The 15021-nt window shown below is 38.9% G+C and overlaps 1 protein-coding gene across 2 annotated transcripts; it reads left to right on the top strand.

Annotated features, from left to right (window-relative positions):
• The first annotated feature begins 461 nt into the window (after positions 1–461).
• On the top strand, positions 462–13583 carry ankrd13d (ankyrin repeat domain 13 family, member D). 2 transcript variants are annotated; one of them, XM_043257747.1, is made up of 16 exons: positions 473–1628; positions 1758–1893; positions 3127–3251; positions 3390–3435; positions 3621–3764; positions 3839–4028; positions 5252–5318; positions 5416–5497; positions 6801–6862; positions 8452–8582; positions 8674–8831; positions 9771–9884; positions 9961–10133; positions 11050–11129; positions 11248–11472; positions 13036–13583. In XM_043257747.1, exons 1-16 carry the CDS (start codon positions 1545–1547, stop codon positions 13097–13099), a joined length of 1881 nt encoding a protein of 626 aa, XP_043113682.1. In that variant the 5' UTR covers positions 473–1544; the 3' UTR covers positions 13100–13583. The 2 variants fall into 2 exon arrangements, with proteins under 2 accessions (XP_043113683.1, XP_043113682.1); XM_043257748.1 differs by lacking the exons at positions 11050–11129; positions 13036–13583 and having other exon boundaries at positions 462–1628; positions 11248–11466.
• Positions 13584–15021: the final 1438 nt, after the last annotated feature.

Genomic DNA, 15021 nt, shown 5'->3' with positions numbered 1-15021 from the left:
AAATTGAATTCAGATTTCTAGGTAGTTAGATGCAATATGCTATCTGACCTCAGTTGCGTTTATAAGTCCTGTATCTGATCTCAAAAGGCTTTATGAATTTACCACATCCATCTTACATTTTATCTTTGTTTTTCTTGAAGTGGTCTGACCTCAGTTTCGACCTCAGTGCTGTAATTGGCGGGTTCTGAAGTTTTAAAGTCCGTCTGAGCTCAGAGATGTTGCTGTGTTCTGTACACGCTGCGGTCTGATTCTATGAATGTCTGGTGCTGCTTGATCTCAGATCAGTTTTTTTATGAGTTCTAGTGCCTGATGCTGGTTCATCGCAGACGAGTTTATAAATTCTGCTCTCAAAGGAGTTGATCAGTTGTGTTCACCATGCTCTCCGGTTTCAGAAAACTAGAACACAATACTGTCTGATCTAAGATGAGTGATCCTGTCTGATATTAAAGGGTTGAGTTCACAGCCCTGTTACTTGATGTCAGATCAATGTTTCTGGTGCCGTCTCATTTCGGATGAATTCTTAAATTGAAATCGCGACGCTGTCTGATCTCAGCCGACTTTATAAATTGTCCGATCTCAAAAGGGTTTATGAATTTACCAAATCCGTCCGATATTATTTAATCATGCGTACAAACATAAATGATTTTCCTTTTTGAATGAAGTCTGACCTCAGGCTCCCCTCAGCTGCGTTTACACATGGCTATTGCTTTATTTTTTATTTTTAATTCAGCGTGCGATCCGATCTCGGTGGAGTTGATTGTTTTCGGTGCGAGCTGCCGTCTGATGTCAGGTGAGTTACACTCGTTCTCCATCGCGAAGGCACAGTCGAGCCGAGCCTGCGTCCGATGCATGTTTCCCGTGAACGTGGATGGAAATTAGGCCCCTGCTCGCTTTCTGCGGTGGCTTGTCTGCGTTTTCCCGCCGGCTCAGCGCAGACCCGGTCGGAATATAATGGAAAGCGGTCGTTTTCCCCGTCAGAGGACAGCGAGAACATCATGTGTCAGCGAGCTCGAGCAGCACTAGCCTGATGATGATGATGATGAGGAGGAGGAGGATGTTGGGAAGCTATCTGCTAACGCGAGGATGCTTTACTGCAAATAAACATCTAACTCACCCGCGCTTGCCGTTTCGCCTCTTTTAACGGAACGCCGCTCAATTTAACCGATCGATTCAAACGACGGCGTTGGCCTCGAGGAGGATGTTTTACGAAGGCTTGCGGGAATTTTGACTTAGCTTCGCTAGCTAAGCAGCTGCTGGCTTGACTGTTTTCAGCAAACGGGAGGATTTGCAGCGAAACGGACCGGTAACGAGCGTGAACGACACGTCTGGAGTCCGGGGGGGGAATGAATTCACCGAGCGGATTGAACGACGCGCTTTATGTTACGTGAAATGAACGGTCCGTGAATAAACGCTTGCGGTGTCTGTTTAGATGCAAAGGCGGCCGCTGCCCGACGAACAATTCCCAAAAACCTCGGAAAAAAACGAACCGTAACCACGCAGGATAAAATCTAAACAACGGGGAACTTAAATCCAGCGTCACTGAAATGGCCGAAGAGGCGTTTCCTTTACATTATTTGGTGTGGAACAATCAGTTTCAAGAACTGGACCGAGAGCTTCAGAAACAGCCGGTACGTGGTGTTAGTGGTGGTGTTTAGCGTCTTAATTCGTTATCGGTCTCTTTGTCGTCTGTAAAGCCGTGTGTGTGTGTGTGTGTGTGTGTGTGTGTGTGTGTGTGTGTGTGTGTGTGTGTGTTGCAGCATGACGTGGAGCGGCTGGATCCGCGCGGGCGCACGCCGCTCGAGCTGTCGGTGTGTCTCGGGCATCTCGAGTCCACGCGCGTGCTGCTGAGACACAGCTCGGATCCCACACACAGCAACGCGCAGGGCTGGACAGGTGCTTCACACACACACACACACACACACACTCATCGACCCCGGCATCCCTCACCTTACATGCGTTTCACCAAAAATCAACCACTCCGCGAAAAAAACCCCAAAAACGAGCATTTATATCGTTTTAAAACTGCACTTAACAGCTTTTTCCTTTAATGTTTTAAATCCTTTAAATTGTAAACATTATAAACAACATTGTATTTTCCAAAAAAAAGGATGTTTTCAACATTGATAGTCAATCAACGTTGTTTTGCATCCTGAGGTTTCAGATTTTTAAATAGTTATTAGCCGAATACACCATGCATCAATGGAAAGCTTATTTATTTAGCTCAGTTTAAAAAAGAAAAGACACTGATGACTGGTTTTGTGGCAACGAAGACTTGACTGATGAACCGGTGGAGATTCAGCTTCGCCACCATAGGAATGCATTATATTTTAAAGTATTAAATTAGTGAGCTGTTATTTTATAAGTAAATGAAGCCTCGATGAGCATAAGAGACTTTTGAAAAACTAAATTATTGTTCCCATACTTTTGAATAGTGATGTGTGTGTATATAATGTACATTCCACTATACATCTTTACAGCATTTTCATGACCTTAAAAGATTAAAAAAAGTCAGAATTGCAAGAAAATGTTTCATGAAAGAGTTTTTTAACAGCTCAAAAAGGTCTGCAAAATAATATACGGTTTAAACCATAAAAAAAAATCATATGATTTATAAACCATTATATCTTTGCAAACTGAGATGTAACTTATTCACTGAAAATACAGCAGAATACAAGATTTCAGTCAATAGCTACTTATAAGAAAGCTCATACATGTTTCAACACTGCACCATGTGCCCCGAATTTTGAGATGGATCTGAGCATTTAAATGCTTTATTATTTTCCACTTGATCACATTATTTCAGGGCTACACCGCTTCTTTCAGTCCCATCGAAATCTAGTTCAAATCAAGCTCAATTGCAGCATTTCCGTCATACCTTTTAGTCCATCTGAGACATGAATTCAATTACTGATTATTAACCGATGATTAGGGTGCGTGTAAACATATCTTGAAATATACTACACAGTTGTCGTTTAAATTTTTGGAGATTGATATTCATTATATGGAAGAGTTGCATATAATGAAAGGAAAGAGAAAGAGATGCATATAATAGATTTCTCTAGAGTGATCTAACGTGCATCTTCAGTAAATCTCACTGGCGCTGGTGGTGTTAAACTGTGTGTTTAGTTTTGCAGGAGGCAGTGAGCACTGGAGATCCCGAGCTGGTGCAGCTGGTCCTTCAGTACAGAGACTTCAGAAGAGCCACAGAGAGACTGGCTGGTATACCTGAGCTGCTGAGCAAACTGAGACAGGTGACGCACACGTGCATTTGATATACATTGCATCGGGTAAATCCCTTTTGCTTTGTAATAAACAGGTCAAAGGTACAGTATTGGTTTGATTTGGCACCCTCTCGGAGAAAGCATTGCAACGTGTTGTCTTTGTTGCAGGCACGCGATTTCTACGTGGAGATGAAATGGGAGTTTACCAGCTGGGGTGAGTTTGGAAAGACCCACGTTACGCTTTTGCTTTCGTCTCACCATTATTTATCGAGTGTTAAATGTTGAACCTGTATGGAAGCATTGTATGGCAGCTTTAACCGTTTCAGCACCACCGATGCGGACAGCTCCTGTGATCGATTGCTCCTGACAGTCAGTTTTCGTTCTGTCCCAATTGCTCAGTTCCTCTAGTGTCGAAGGTTTGTCCGAGCGATGTGTATCGCGTATGGAAAAGCGGTTCGTGTTTGAGGGTCGACACCACTTTATTGGGCTTTGAGCACATGACTTGGCTTAAGGGCCGGCGCAGCTACATCTTTAAAGGCGGAGGTGAGTCTTCAGCACGCGTTCGTGCGGGACCCGCGCGGAGTTCATCGCTTTGAGGTGGTTCGTGTGTTTTGCAGAGAGCGGGGCGATGGTGATGGAGGTGGACCACGAAAAGCAGGTGGTGTATACGGAACCGCTGTCTCTGTCTCCGCGGGACGCCCCCTCTCTGCTCGCCGCCATGCTGCCCTCGCAGGAGAACACGGCCCAGAGACTGACCTCTCCTATAGTGTCCACTCATCTCAACACACGCAACATTGCCTTCGAGAGGTACAGGAAGAGGCTTCACCGCAGATTTAATTAGTCCGAGTCTGTATGGAGTGCATTAGGGCATGGCCAGTTTTTCAGCGGCGCTGGTTCCGGAGGGTTTTTTCCATTCTTTTTCCGCAGGGATTTCTTAAAAACGCATTTGTTTAAGTGTTATAAACCGTGAACCAAACCAGCCAGCTACAACATTACAAAGGTTTATTTGAAGAATGCAAAAAGACTCGTACAAGACTGTATATTTAATGGCTTTAATGGAGCGGGGCAAATGACATAAGTTAAAAACGTGTTGCGACATTGCTGTCTGAATCAATATAGTCAGCGCAGCACTGTCTTTTAGTTTGAATCTGTCTGAAAATCCCACGCCGGCTTTGTTTGTAAATGAATCTGCAGTAAAATGAAGTGAACAAAGGACCGAGTTAATGAGACTGTCTGGATCTTCATTAAATATCAAGTTCATCCAATAAACATTATTGTTTGGTTTCTGTGTAGGCGTGTATTTATATAGAATTGGTGGGCGGAACTAACCAGGCAATTATGTAGAATCTTTGGGCGGGGCTAAATAGGCAGCAGTGATAGAATCGTGGGCGGGGCTAAACAGGCAGTCATGTAGAATCGGTGGGCGGGGCTAAACAGGCAGTCATGTAGAATCGTGGGCGTGGCTAAACAGGCAGTCGCGTAGAATCGTGGGCGTGGCTAAACAGGCAGTCATGTATAAACGGTGGGCGGGGCTAAACAGGCAGTCATGTAGAATCGGTAGGCGGGGCTAAACAGGCAGTCGTGTAGAATTGTGGGCATGGCTAAACAGGCAGTTGTGTAGAATCGTGGGCGTGGCTAAACAGGCAGTCGTGTAGAATCGTGGGCGTGGCTAAACAGGCAGTCATGTAGAATCGGTGGGCGGGGCTAAACAGGCAGCGATATAGAAGCAGGCATTGATCATCATCTGTCGGAGCTGGTGTTGAACCACACTATTACATCACAGAGTGGCACACTGATTGGCTTTAATATAAGATGCTTTTAGATTAACAAGAAAGTTTGGATTTCTAAAACATCCAGGATGTTTGTAATAGTACAATGACCTCTTAAATGTCAAAAGATTTGGCATACTTTGATTTCAGTCTGTCTTTCGAGTTTTATAATTTAGCATTAAATTCTCTGTGTAGTGAGTTTTATGCTTTTTACCTTTGGAAACAACTGTTGCACTAATTCCCTGCTCTGTCTGACTCTAGAAATAAGTCAGGGATTTGGGGATGGCGCTCGGAGAAGACAGAGGTTGTCAGTGGATATGAAGCAAAGGTGAGTCCCCTTAAAGAGGCTCTCAGCCTTGCTGAAAACAGCTGTGGAGAGGACAAAATGACCTCCCTAATGGTTTTTTATAATCACATAATTGTAGGTTTACAGTGCCAGTAATGTGGAGTTAGTGACACGTTCTCGGACTGAACACCTTTCTGATCAAGACAAATCTAGGAGTAAAGGTACTTAAACCCACACAAAAATGAAAAATTATGCTGAAAGTCAATTTAAAGTGCCCCAATTATGCCATTTATACCAATATTGTTTTGTGAGTCTCCTACAATAGCTTGACATGCATGCAAGGTGAAAAAACTCTTTTTTAACTCAAAATATGTCTTTATCACCTCATTTTCCAGTGGTTCTCAAACAATTCGTTCAAAGCAGTTCTAAGGTTCCGTCTCTCTAAACCCTCTGATTTTCTCTGATTGGTCAGATGTCAGATTGGTCTGTTGTGATTGGTCTACTGCATTCTGTATTTTGAACACTTCATGAAAAATAAGCATCTATTATTTATCATACGTGTAATTCAGTAGAGCTGCCGGTCCGAATAAGTGGGTACTGACCCATCTTTCAACAGTTTTTTTCTATCCTATCCTTCTATCCTTAGAGAAGCAGTCGTTATTAAAATTATTTGTTTGTGGGCGCAGTATATAGATGACCAAAATTACTTGAGTATAAATCCAAACAGAAATGCTGAAATAAATTCACAGATAAATGTAGAAATACATAAATGAATTAATGAATTAATGTAGAAATAGAAATAAATGAATTAATCAATAATGTAGAAATACATAAATGAAATAAATTAAGAAATGCATAATTAAATGCTGAAATAAAGAAATGCAGATATGTATAAGTACTGTTTTACATTTATTTCTTATTTATACATTCATGCATTTCTACATTTCTACAATTTATATGTTAATAAAGTAGGCGGTCCTAACCTCTCTCAGTACAGGATTGGTTAAACAGGATCGTTATCATTTATGCTGCACTACTGTGGTTACTACTGTGTCTAATTGCTAATGATTTGCATTAACACACCAACTGATAGATCATCCACCAAGCAACTACCTTCTGTTTCATTTGGAACATGTAGCCAGCTTTTATATATATATATATATATATATATATATATATATATATATATATATATATATATATATATATATATATATATATCTTTCTTAATTTCTACATTCATTTGTGAATTTCTGGCTAATGTAGAACGTAGACAGGAATTATTCAAATGTGTTACACCGTAGTGGGAATGTGATTGGGTCGATTCTTTATTTTGGGAGACAATAACTTTATTTATTGTGCACTTTCAGATTTACAAATTTGCAGATTGTTTACAGGAAATGACATAATGGGACACTAAAATGCACATACATATAATTTATGTACAAATATATATTTTCTGATTTATTTTCTCAAATGCATTTCTCTGTCTGTGCTGTCACCTTCTACTCTCTGTGCTGTCAGGATCTAGAACTCCTCTACAGTCGTTTCTTGGTATTGCTGAGCAGCACATCTCTAGTACTGGGGTGAGTGTGATCACTGATCAGTGCATATCATTTCAGTGCAATTACTTTTGATCTTATTTTTAATTTAGAATTGTATTATATTATAAATTGTTTTTATAAATATATAAGAAATAACAACACTATCTTAAGATTATAAATTGTTATACATTTAATATAAGATTATATATTTAATATAGATTTTTTTTGTTATTATTGAATAAAATGTATTTTTTATTGAGCATGGTTTATGCTTTAAATTAAAGACATTTAAAATTATGTTTTGAACTTTCATCAGAGAAACCTTAAAAAAATCTATCATGGTTACCACAAAAATATGAAGCAGCACAACTGTTTTCAACATTGGTGTTTCTTGAGCATCAAATCAATATATTATAATGATTTTTTGACGGATCATGTGACACCAAAGACTAGAGTGATGATGACCTTTGATCACAGGATGAAATTACGTTAAAAAATATGTTAAAGGTTCATGTGATGTTGCTAAAAAGGACATTCTTTTGTGTATTTGGTGTAATGAAATGCATTTATGCTGTGTAAGGTTAAAAAGACATTATTTTCAGCGTAATGTTTTTTGTTTCTCCTCTAAGCCCCGCCTTCTAAAATTGGTTGTTTGTACAAAGCTCATTGTTCTAAAAAAATGTGGTGTGCTCTGATTGGCCAGCTGTCCAGTGCGATATGATTGGCCGAATACCTCAAGCATGTGGCGGGAAATGTCACCACCCTTTCCATAACGTGATGCCGTGTCCTAGCGCTATGACACAAAAACAATAAAAGCCAATGGAGACTCGTAAAAATAACATCATGTATGCATTTGTGACCAGAGAAACGACAAACAACAAGCACTACCCATCACTCCTTAAAACTAGCGTTTGAATAGTAAGTAGCAGGTTCTTTTAATAAGAAAACATAACTTACTTAAAGGTTGCGAGTCAGAAGCAGCAGACTGTCCTTGCAGAGTTAGAATTGACTTTATAATCTCTGTGTGCAGTCAGCATAGACTGCTCTCCAGGTTTTAGGAGTCAGTCCTCCATAAATGCGCTGAACACGCTCCTAATATTTGTGTCAAACTGTTCTGAAACAGTGTTGTTAATACAGCTTAACCACTGATATGTAGTTGTGTCCTCTTTTGGAAGCACAAAGTAGTTTCACTTTCACTACGACACACAGCGTCTCCAGAACATGGCGCCCGCAGCAACACTACAGCGAGAATAACAGCCCCTCCTTCTTTCTTTGCATAAACATTTGGAAGGTGTTATGAAAATAAACCCACTCTGTGGCATAGAAGATTAGAAAAGTGAGCCGTTTTAGGGGGGTGTTCAACTTTTATGAAGAATAATCTTCAGTGATCTTATCGATGCGCCAACAACTTGTACCACTCCAGAGAGAAAGGAAACATTTTTATATGAGCCTTTTAGAAAACAGTCGTTTTAAATTGAAAATAATAATTCACAACAGTACTGTTTTTGCAGTATTTTTGATCAAATAAATGCAGCCTTGGTGAGCGTAAAAACGAAATATATTGTTTACGGTCTATTTGTGACTGCGCTCATTGGAGTCAACCCCGATTCATTTGTTGACTGTGTTTCCAGAGTCAGGTTTCTCAGTGCGCGAGCCCCCATAACCCAACAGCGATCACAGCGGAGGAGTACTTTGATGCAGAGTTTAATCTGAACGGCAGAGACATCGGGCGGCCCATTGAGCTCACCAGCAAAGTGCAGAGGTACCGTTTCTATGGCAACTCCAAAGTGCCACGATACAATCCCCGTTTGCATGTGAAGTAAGAATATTTGCTCGGTCTCTTTACCTCTCAGGTTTAAGGCCACTCTGTGGTTGAGTGAAGCTCATCCTCTCTCGCTGGCGGAGCAGGTGACGCCCATCATTGACCTCATGGCCATTTCTAACGCCCACTTTGCCAAGCTGCGTGACTTCATCACCCTACGCCTACCACCTGGCTTTCCTGTAAAGATTGGTGAGAAGAAGCGTCACGTCGAGTCGGTTGATCATTTTATATACTTGGGGTCAACATGCAATCAAACTCTTCTTATTAAAGCGACAGCCCACAGAAAATCATGATTCGCTTACCCTAATCATTTACTTCTTTCTTTTTTCTCTGGAGCACAAAAAAACTTATTTGGGCCTTCCATTGAGTTATTTTTACTGCTTTATATGCCTTGAGTGCTTTAAAAACTGCACATCTTTGCAGCTATCCTTGTAAAAACTGTAATTTAGGTCTAAGTGAAAGCAAACAGGTGAAAAAGAAAACACATGTGTAACAGTGTATTGGATCCGAGGCAGCTCTTAAAGTGACAGCAGTCTAATATTCTACTATTTTAATAGTTTAATATTCCTGCTGTCTGTCATTCATTTTAACCAAACAACATACACTTTTATACTTTGGTGACAAGAATTGTTACCTTTATATTGTATCAAAAAAAAAGTTTATATCGTAAAGACCTTATTTAAAACCTAAAACAGCCAAAATTGCCCATATCATGATATAAGAATTTGGTCGTATTCCCACCCCTACTTGATGGTGAGTAAATTTCATTTCATTTATTTATTTAAATAGCACAAATAAACACAACACCGACCTCTGTGCTTTACAGAGTATAAACCAAAATACGAGCTAAAAAGAAAGAGATTAGTAAAACAGAATGGGAATAAAACTTAATTTAGAATTGCTAAATGCTCGGGCCAGAAGATGAGGTTTAAACTCATGTACAGAGGACAGAGATCTCTGATTTAAAGGAAGACTATTTAAGAGTCTAGGTGCAACGACAAACGCCCGATGACAGAATTTAAATTTCCCACACTACATTTATTTGTTGTCTTGTTTAAAATATTTTCTCGATAAATGTCCTGTTTTACACCGGTTTAAATTGACTTTACTCATTGCCCTGACTCTTAGAAATTCCTCTCTTCCATGTGTTGAATGCTCGAGTGACATTCAGCAATCTGTGCGGCTGCGATGAACCGGTCAGTTCTGTCACCGTTCAGTCCCCTCAAGGAGCCACAGAGGCCGGTAAGCGTCTCTTCAGGTGTAACGTTGCTCTGACTGTGATTGTGCCGGGGATTCATCCTCATCTCGCTGATTTCAGGTCAGACGCCTCCTCCTCTGCAGTGTGAGGTCGACCCGTCTGTGTTTGAGCCTCCTCCAGAATACACCACGCTTGGACCGGGCCGCAGCGAACCGATGAGGGACGAGGATGATAATTTACTCCAGTTCGCCATACAGCAGAGCCTGCTGGACGCTGGAACAGAGAGTGACCAGGTAATGGCATTACACGCATATATTCCATGCACTTTCCTGATCTGGCAAGCTCTGTTCTGATTGGCTGGCTGCACGCAACTTCTGCCTGGAAACAGTTTTTTTTTTCAAGATACTAGAGCAAATCGCTTGATTTTGGGTTAGTGATAGGTAAACTGACACTCCCCTGCGATTATTACATATAGCATGAAAATTCCCAGTTTTGTTTTGTTTGGTTGTGTACATTTTATTTGGAATACTTGGAAATACCCAATTGTTTTGTTATACTTGGGAATATATTATATTTTATTTTATTATGTAGATTTTTTCCCCAATATATTTGGAACTATCTGACAGTTTTTTTCAATTTAATTAAATTTTTTATGCCATTTTATGTAATTAGTCACTTATTCTAACAATGGATATCTCTATTGTCATTTTTAACCACAATAAGCTGTAACCCTAAACAGACCAGCCACTAAAACATTATATAACAAACTTATGAATCATTTATTCAGCCGTCATCTGCCTTTTTGTGCTATAACCAAGAATGCAACATATTCAACCTTTTCCGGATAAATACCAAAAAAACATATACTATTTTAACTTGATTAAAAAATGATTAACCTGCACGGCAGACATTTTTGTGATTACTTTTAGTTAAGTTAGTTAGTCATCTAAATTTTTAGCTGTTTATACTAGTTATTAATTTAAGACACGGTTCTAACATCATGACTTTGTTTATACATCTGCCCTTTTTCATTGGCTTTTATTCTTTGTCTTATTATTATTATTATTATTATTATTATTATTATTATTACGCGTAATTGCAACCATTAGTCAATGCTTAACAATTAGCAGACATCAACTTTTCATCATTCCCTCCACAGCTTTCCACCCACTCCCTCATTTCTCTTTCTTTTCCTCTGCGTTTCTGTAGGTGACCATATGGGAGGCTCTAACTAACACTCGTCCAGTTTCTCAGCCTCCGCTTTATGAGGAGGACTCTCAGCTTGAGAGGTGTGTGTGTGTGTGTGTGTGTGTGTGTGTGTGTGTGTGTGTGTGTGTGTGTGTGTGGAGGGCGAGGGAGCTCGTACGAGTTGTTGGGCTGATTGAGATGCGTCTGTGTCTCTGACAGGGCGATTCAGGAATCTCTGTCTCTGTCTCTGGCTGGAGGGGAGAGTGTGGAGTCCGATGCCGGGCCGCCGTTATCCCCGTCTGACCCCGCGCTCATCTCACCTCCGTGTTACAGCTCACTGAGCGAGCCTCGGGCGCCGGGAGCATTTGCTGTGGCCAGCAGCTTCGATGAACAGCTACGCATCGCCATGGAGCTGTCCTGCAGAGAGCAGGAGGAGATAGACAGGTACGAATGATGGAGGAGCGAGACACCAAAGCGTCCAAAAACATAAGCTGCTTCCAAACTTACTGAGCTAAAATCTAGACGGGCTTTCAAGGCATCGTTGGCTCCAAGCCTGCTGGATGCAAGTTTATGCTGCTCTTAAAATATCTTCTAAAACACGTTACATGCTTCACAAGAGTAAATGTGTATTATTACTATTATAATTTTTTTTGTTTGTTTGTTTTATATCCAACCTGATAAGCACATTTAATACACATTTGTTTCTTTTGTTTTTCTGTTTAGTTTTGTTTTTGTTGTTATAAACAACCTGACTATATATAATATTATAAGCACATTAACTACACAGTTGTCATTCAAGAAAAAAAGGTTTTTTTTGAGTAAATTTTGTTTTTATTGTTTGTTGTTGCTGTTATAAACAACTTGACAGGCACATTTACTCTACATTTTTGATTCAAGAAAATATTTAAATACAACTTGACAAGCACATTTTTATCCCAGCATTTTTTTGCTTATTTTTTTATTTTTATTTTTTTCTCACAATTTCCTCACACTATATTTGACACAATTACTGCATATTTTAAAATTCAGTTTAAAATTAGAATTTTTTTTTCATATTTTTGTTTTGCTGCACTAAATAAAACCTGACCGTTTTTCTTTTCATCTGTTTACTTTTGTTGCTCTACGAACAACTCTTACTACTTTAAGAGTACTTTATCTAACAGAAACATTTTTTGTTTTGTTTTGTGCTATAACAGGGTAAACATATTTCAGTTTTCCAAAAAGAGGACTGGTTCAAAACTCATTATGTCATTTCCATACATCTACCACAGTTTATCATGCCACAAAAATATTTGTAACATTACAATGTTTCTGTTGATGGTCAGAAATTCATCGGGAGGGAAATTAAGAAAACAGTCTTGTACAGGGCTTTAATACAAAAACATGAATAAATGGCTGTAGAAAGTAAAAGATTTTGAGCAGTATAGAAATAGCCAGATGCATATTATAGGTGCGGGTGGGAAAGATGATGTATGTTTAGACTAGTTTAAGATGTTGAAGTCATTTATGAAGGACTTTGAATTAATGTTACTTCCTGATAATTCATGAGATATTAATGCATGAAGTAATGCATAATTCACGCATTAACATATCATTTATTAATTTATGTTTTGCTGTTTGTTTCAGTTTTTGTTTTGATTTGTTGCACTATACACAAAGTGGCAAGCCTGTTTACTACACAATATTTGTTAAAGCCAAAATTTCAAAGTTTTTTGTTTCATATGTTTCTATATATATATTGCATTTGTCATTTTATGTTTCGTCGCACTATACACAGCTTGACAAACAAATTTTTCATCCAAAAGATCAGTTGGTTGCTTTTTTCTCTTGCCTTTTCTACCTACAGAAACTATTCCAGCCACAAAAACATTACCACTTATTCTTCATATTTTCAGTAAACTTTCCACATACTACGTGGGTCCAGTAGAGTAAATCTTAAATTCCGTGGGACAGAGTTTATGCACGTCTTGTATCATCCAATCACGTTCCTCTCTTTGTTCCCTAAAGGAAGAGGAGGGAAGAGGAAGAAGAGCTGGAGAGGATACTGCAGCTGTCTCTCACAGAGAAGTAACTGAAGCAGTGCTTGACGTGGGTTTAACGGAGTAATTTATTGGTTGTGTTTTTTTCTTTCTGCAATGTTAAATTATTCTTCTTCTAGATTCATCGCTCTTTATTTCTTTTCCAAAATAATAAAGATGGAACGCAAAGAGGAATCGGAGAGCGAGTGTGTGTGTGTGTGTGTGTGTGTGTGTGTGTGTGTGTGTGTGTGCCAGGACTGAAACAATTCATACCAGAAGATAAATCAAAGAGCACGGCATGAAAATGTGAATGATATCCTCTCAGTTCCGCTGTCTTTTGAGTGATAAAAGGTTAACTTTAACTTCATTGTATAATGACGCAGATGAAAATGTGAATATAAATTATGAACATTGATGACTATGATAATGCATAAAGGTACTGAAAATACTATCGCATCAAATAATGAGTACTTATGGTGGATGATGATAACATGAAAGTATAAGTATTAAATGTTGCTCAAACACTTTCACAACGAAGATCTCTGTTATGACGTTATTGTGTGCATGGGGAAGCAAACGACTAACGCGTCTAGGCCCTGTTTCACAGACGGGACTTGGACTAAACCGTTGTTCAATCAGGAAATGCATAGCATTTATGAACGTGCCTTAGGAAAAACAAGAGCGGTGTCCAACGGCAAGTTTATTTCAGCTAAAACAGCACAGACTTACACTTTAGTCTGGGACTAATCTGAGAAAACCCCAGGCAGCAGGCAAAGACAGAAACACTTAAAATATATGAGTATCCCTGATGTAAATGGAATTCGCCTTCGGAAGCAGACCAGCGTGCGTTTCTCCGTAATACAGTGTTTCTGTTATTATTCTTGTATATCATTTTGTTATATAAGACAACTGAATCATCCGTTGCGTCTGCAACAAATCAAGAAAGCTATTCTCCACTAGCGGGCGAACTTTCCAGGGCCCTTAAGGTGCTTGGAATTATTACACAATTAATTTAATTAAAACATTGCTTAAAATTTGCTTAATTTATTCCACCTACCTGTGTATACGTGCGTGCTGGTTTTGCCTATATATGGGCAGCTTCCTCCACCTGAAATAACATCATAATAATTGCTATTTAAAGCACAGACTTTGAGGAAAAATACAGGTTTATAGTCGTAACGAGAAATATTTTATTAGCTAAAATGCTATTTTTGAAGGCATATCTTAGCATAGCTACGGGATCTAACAACGACTTGGGGAAAAAATAGCTAATCTTAAAGAAACAAAGCATGTTCATAAACCCACATAGGAAATTAAAGAGTTATTGAATGAGCATGTGTCCTGCATTCTGTGTCTTAAACTGAAAAACTGTGGTGTCTCTTATTTTAGGGCAATCACTGAAAGACATCAATTAAATCTGTGTGAGTGTGTGTGAATTTTTTTTTAAACGTTAGCACTTTCATAAGTAACTAATTTAATTACTCGTTATTTGTTAGTAACTGTAACTCATAGCAGATTTTTATTTTGCAATTACCTTAAATAACACTCACAGAATGAAGTGTTTTGAAAAACAGAAAAATTCTTACAATTTTTTTTTTGTTGTTTTTAAGGACCTTGTGGATCTTGAATCATCACACAAAATCTTGTTTACATTATTTAACATTATTCGACGTGTCACAACGTGCCTGTCTCCATTAAGGAAGTGTAAAACAAGCAGCGTTGTCATAAAGCAGAGGAGATATCAGGATCGTTTGCGTCAAAAAGGTTCAGAACCGACTATTATAGTTTAAAAATACAGACAAATATTAATTCGAGTTATGAATATCAATATTAAGTGGCATGCCAATTCGTTCAGCTAATTTGGTTCATTCTGTTTTGTAAAAAACATTTACGCAGCATCTTAAAATACCCTCCGAGAAACAACTTCAGTGTCCGTGAAGGACATCCTAGTATTTTCTGTTTTCGAACACAACGC

Source organism: Puntigrus tetrazona, chromosome 14 (genome assembly GCF_018831695.1).
Source record: "Puntigrus tetrazona isolate hp1 chromosome 14, ASM1883169v1, whole genome shotgun sequence".
Classification (NCBI taxonomy): Eukaryota; Metazoa; Chordata; class Actinopteri; order Cypriniformes; family Cyprinidae; genus Puntigrus; species Puntigrus tetrazona.
Note: the sequence above shows the minus strand (reverse complement) of the source record. Positions and strands in the feature narration are given on the sequence as shown.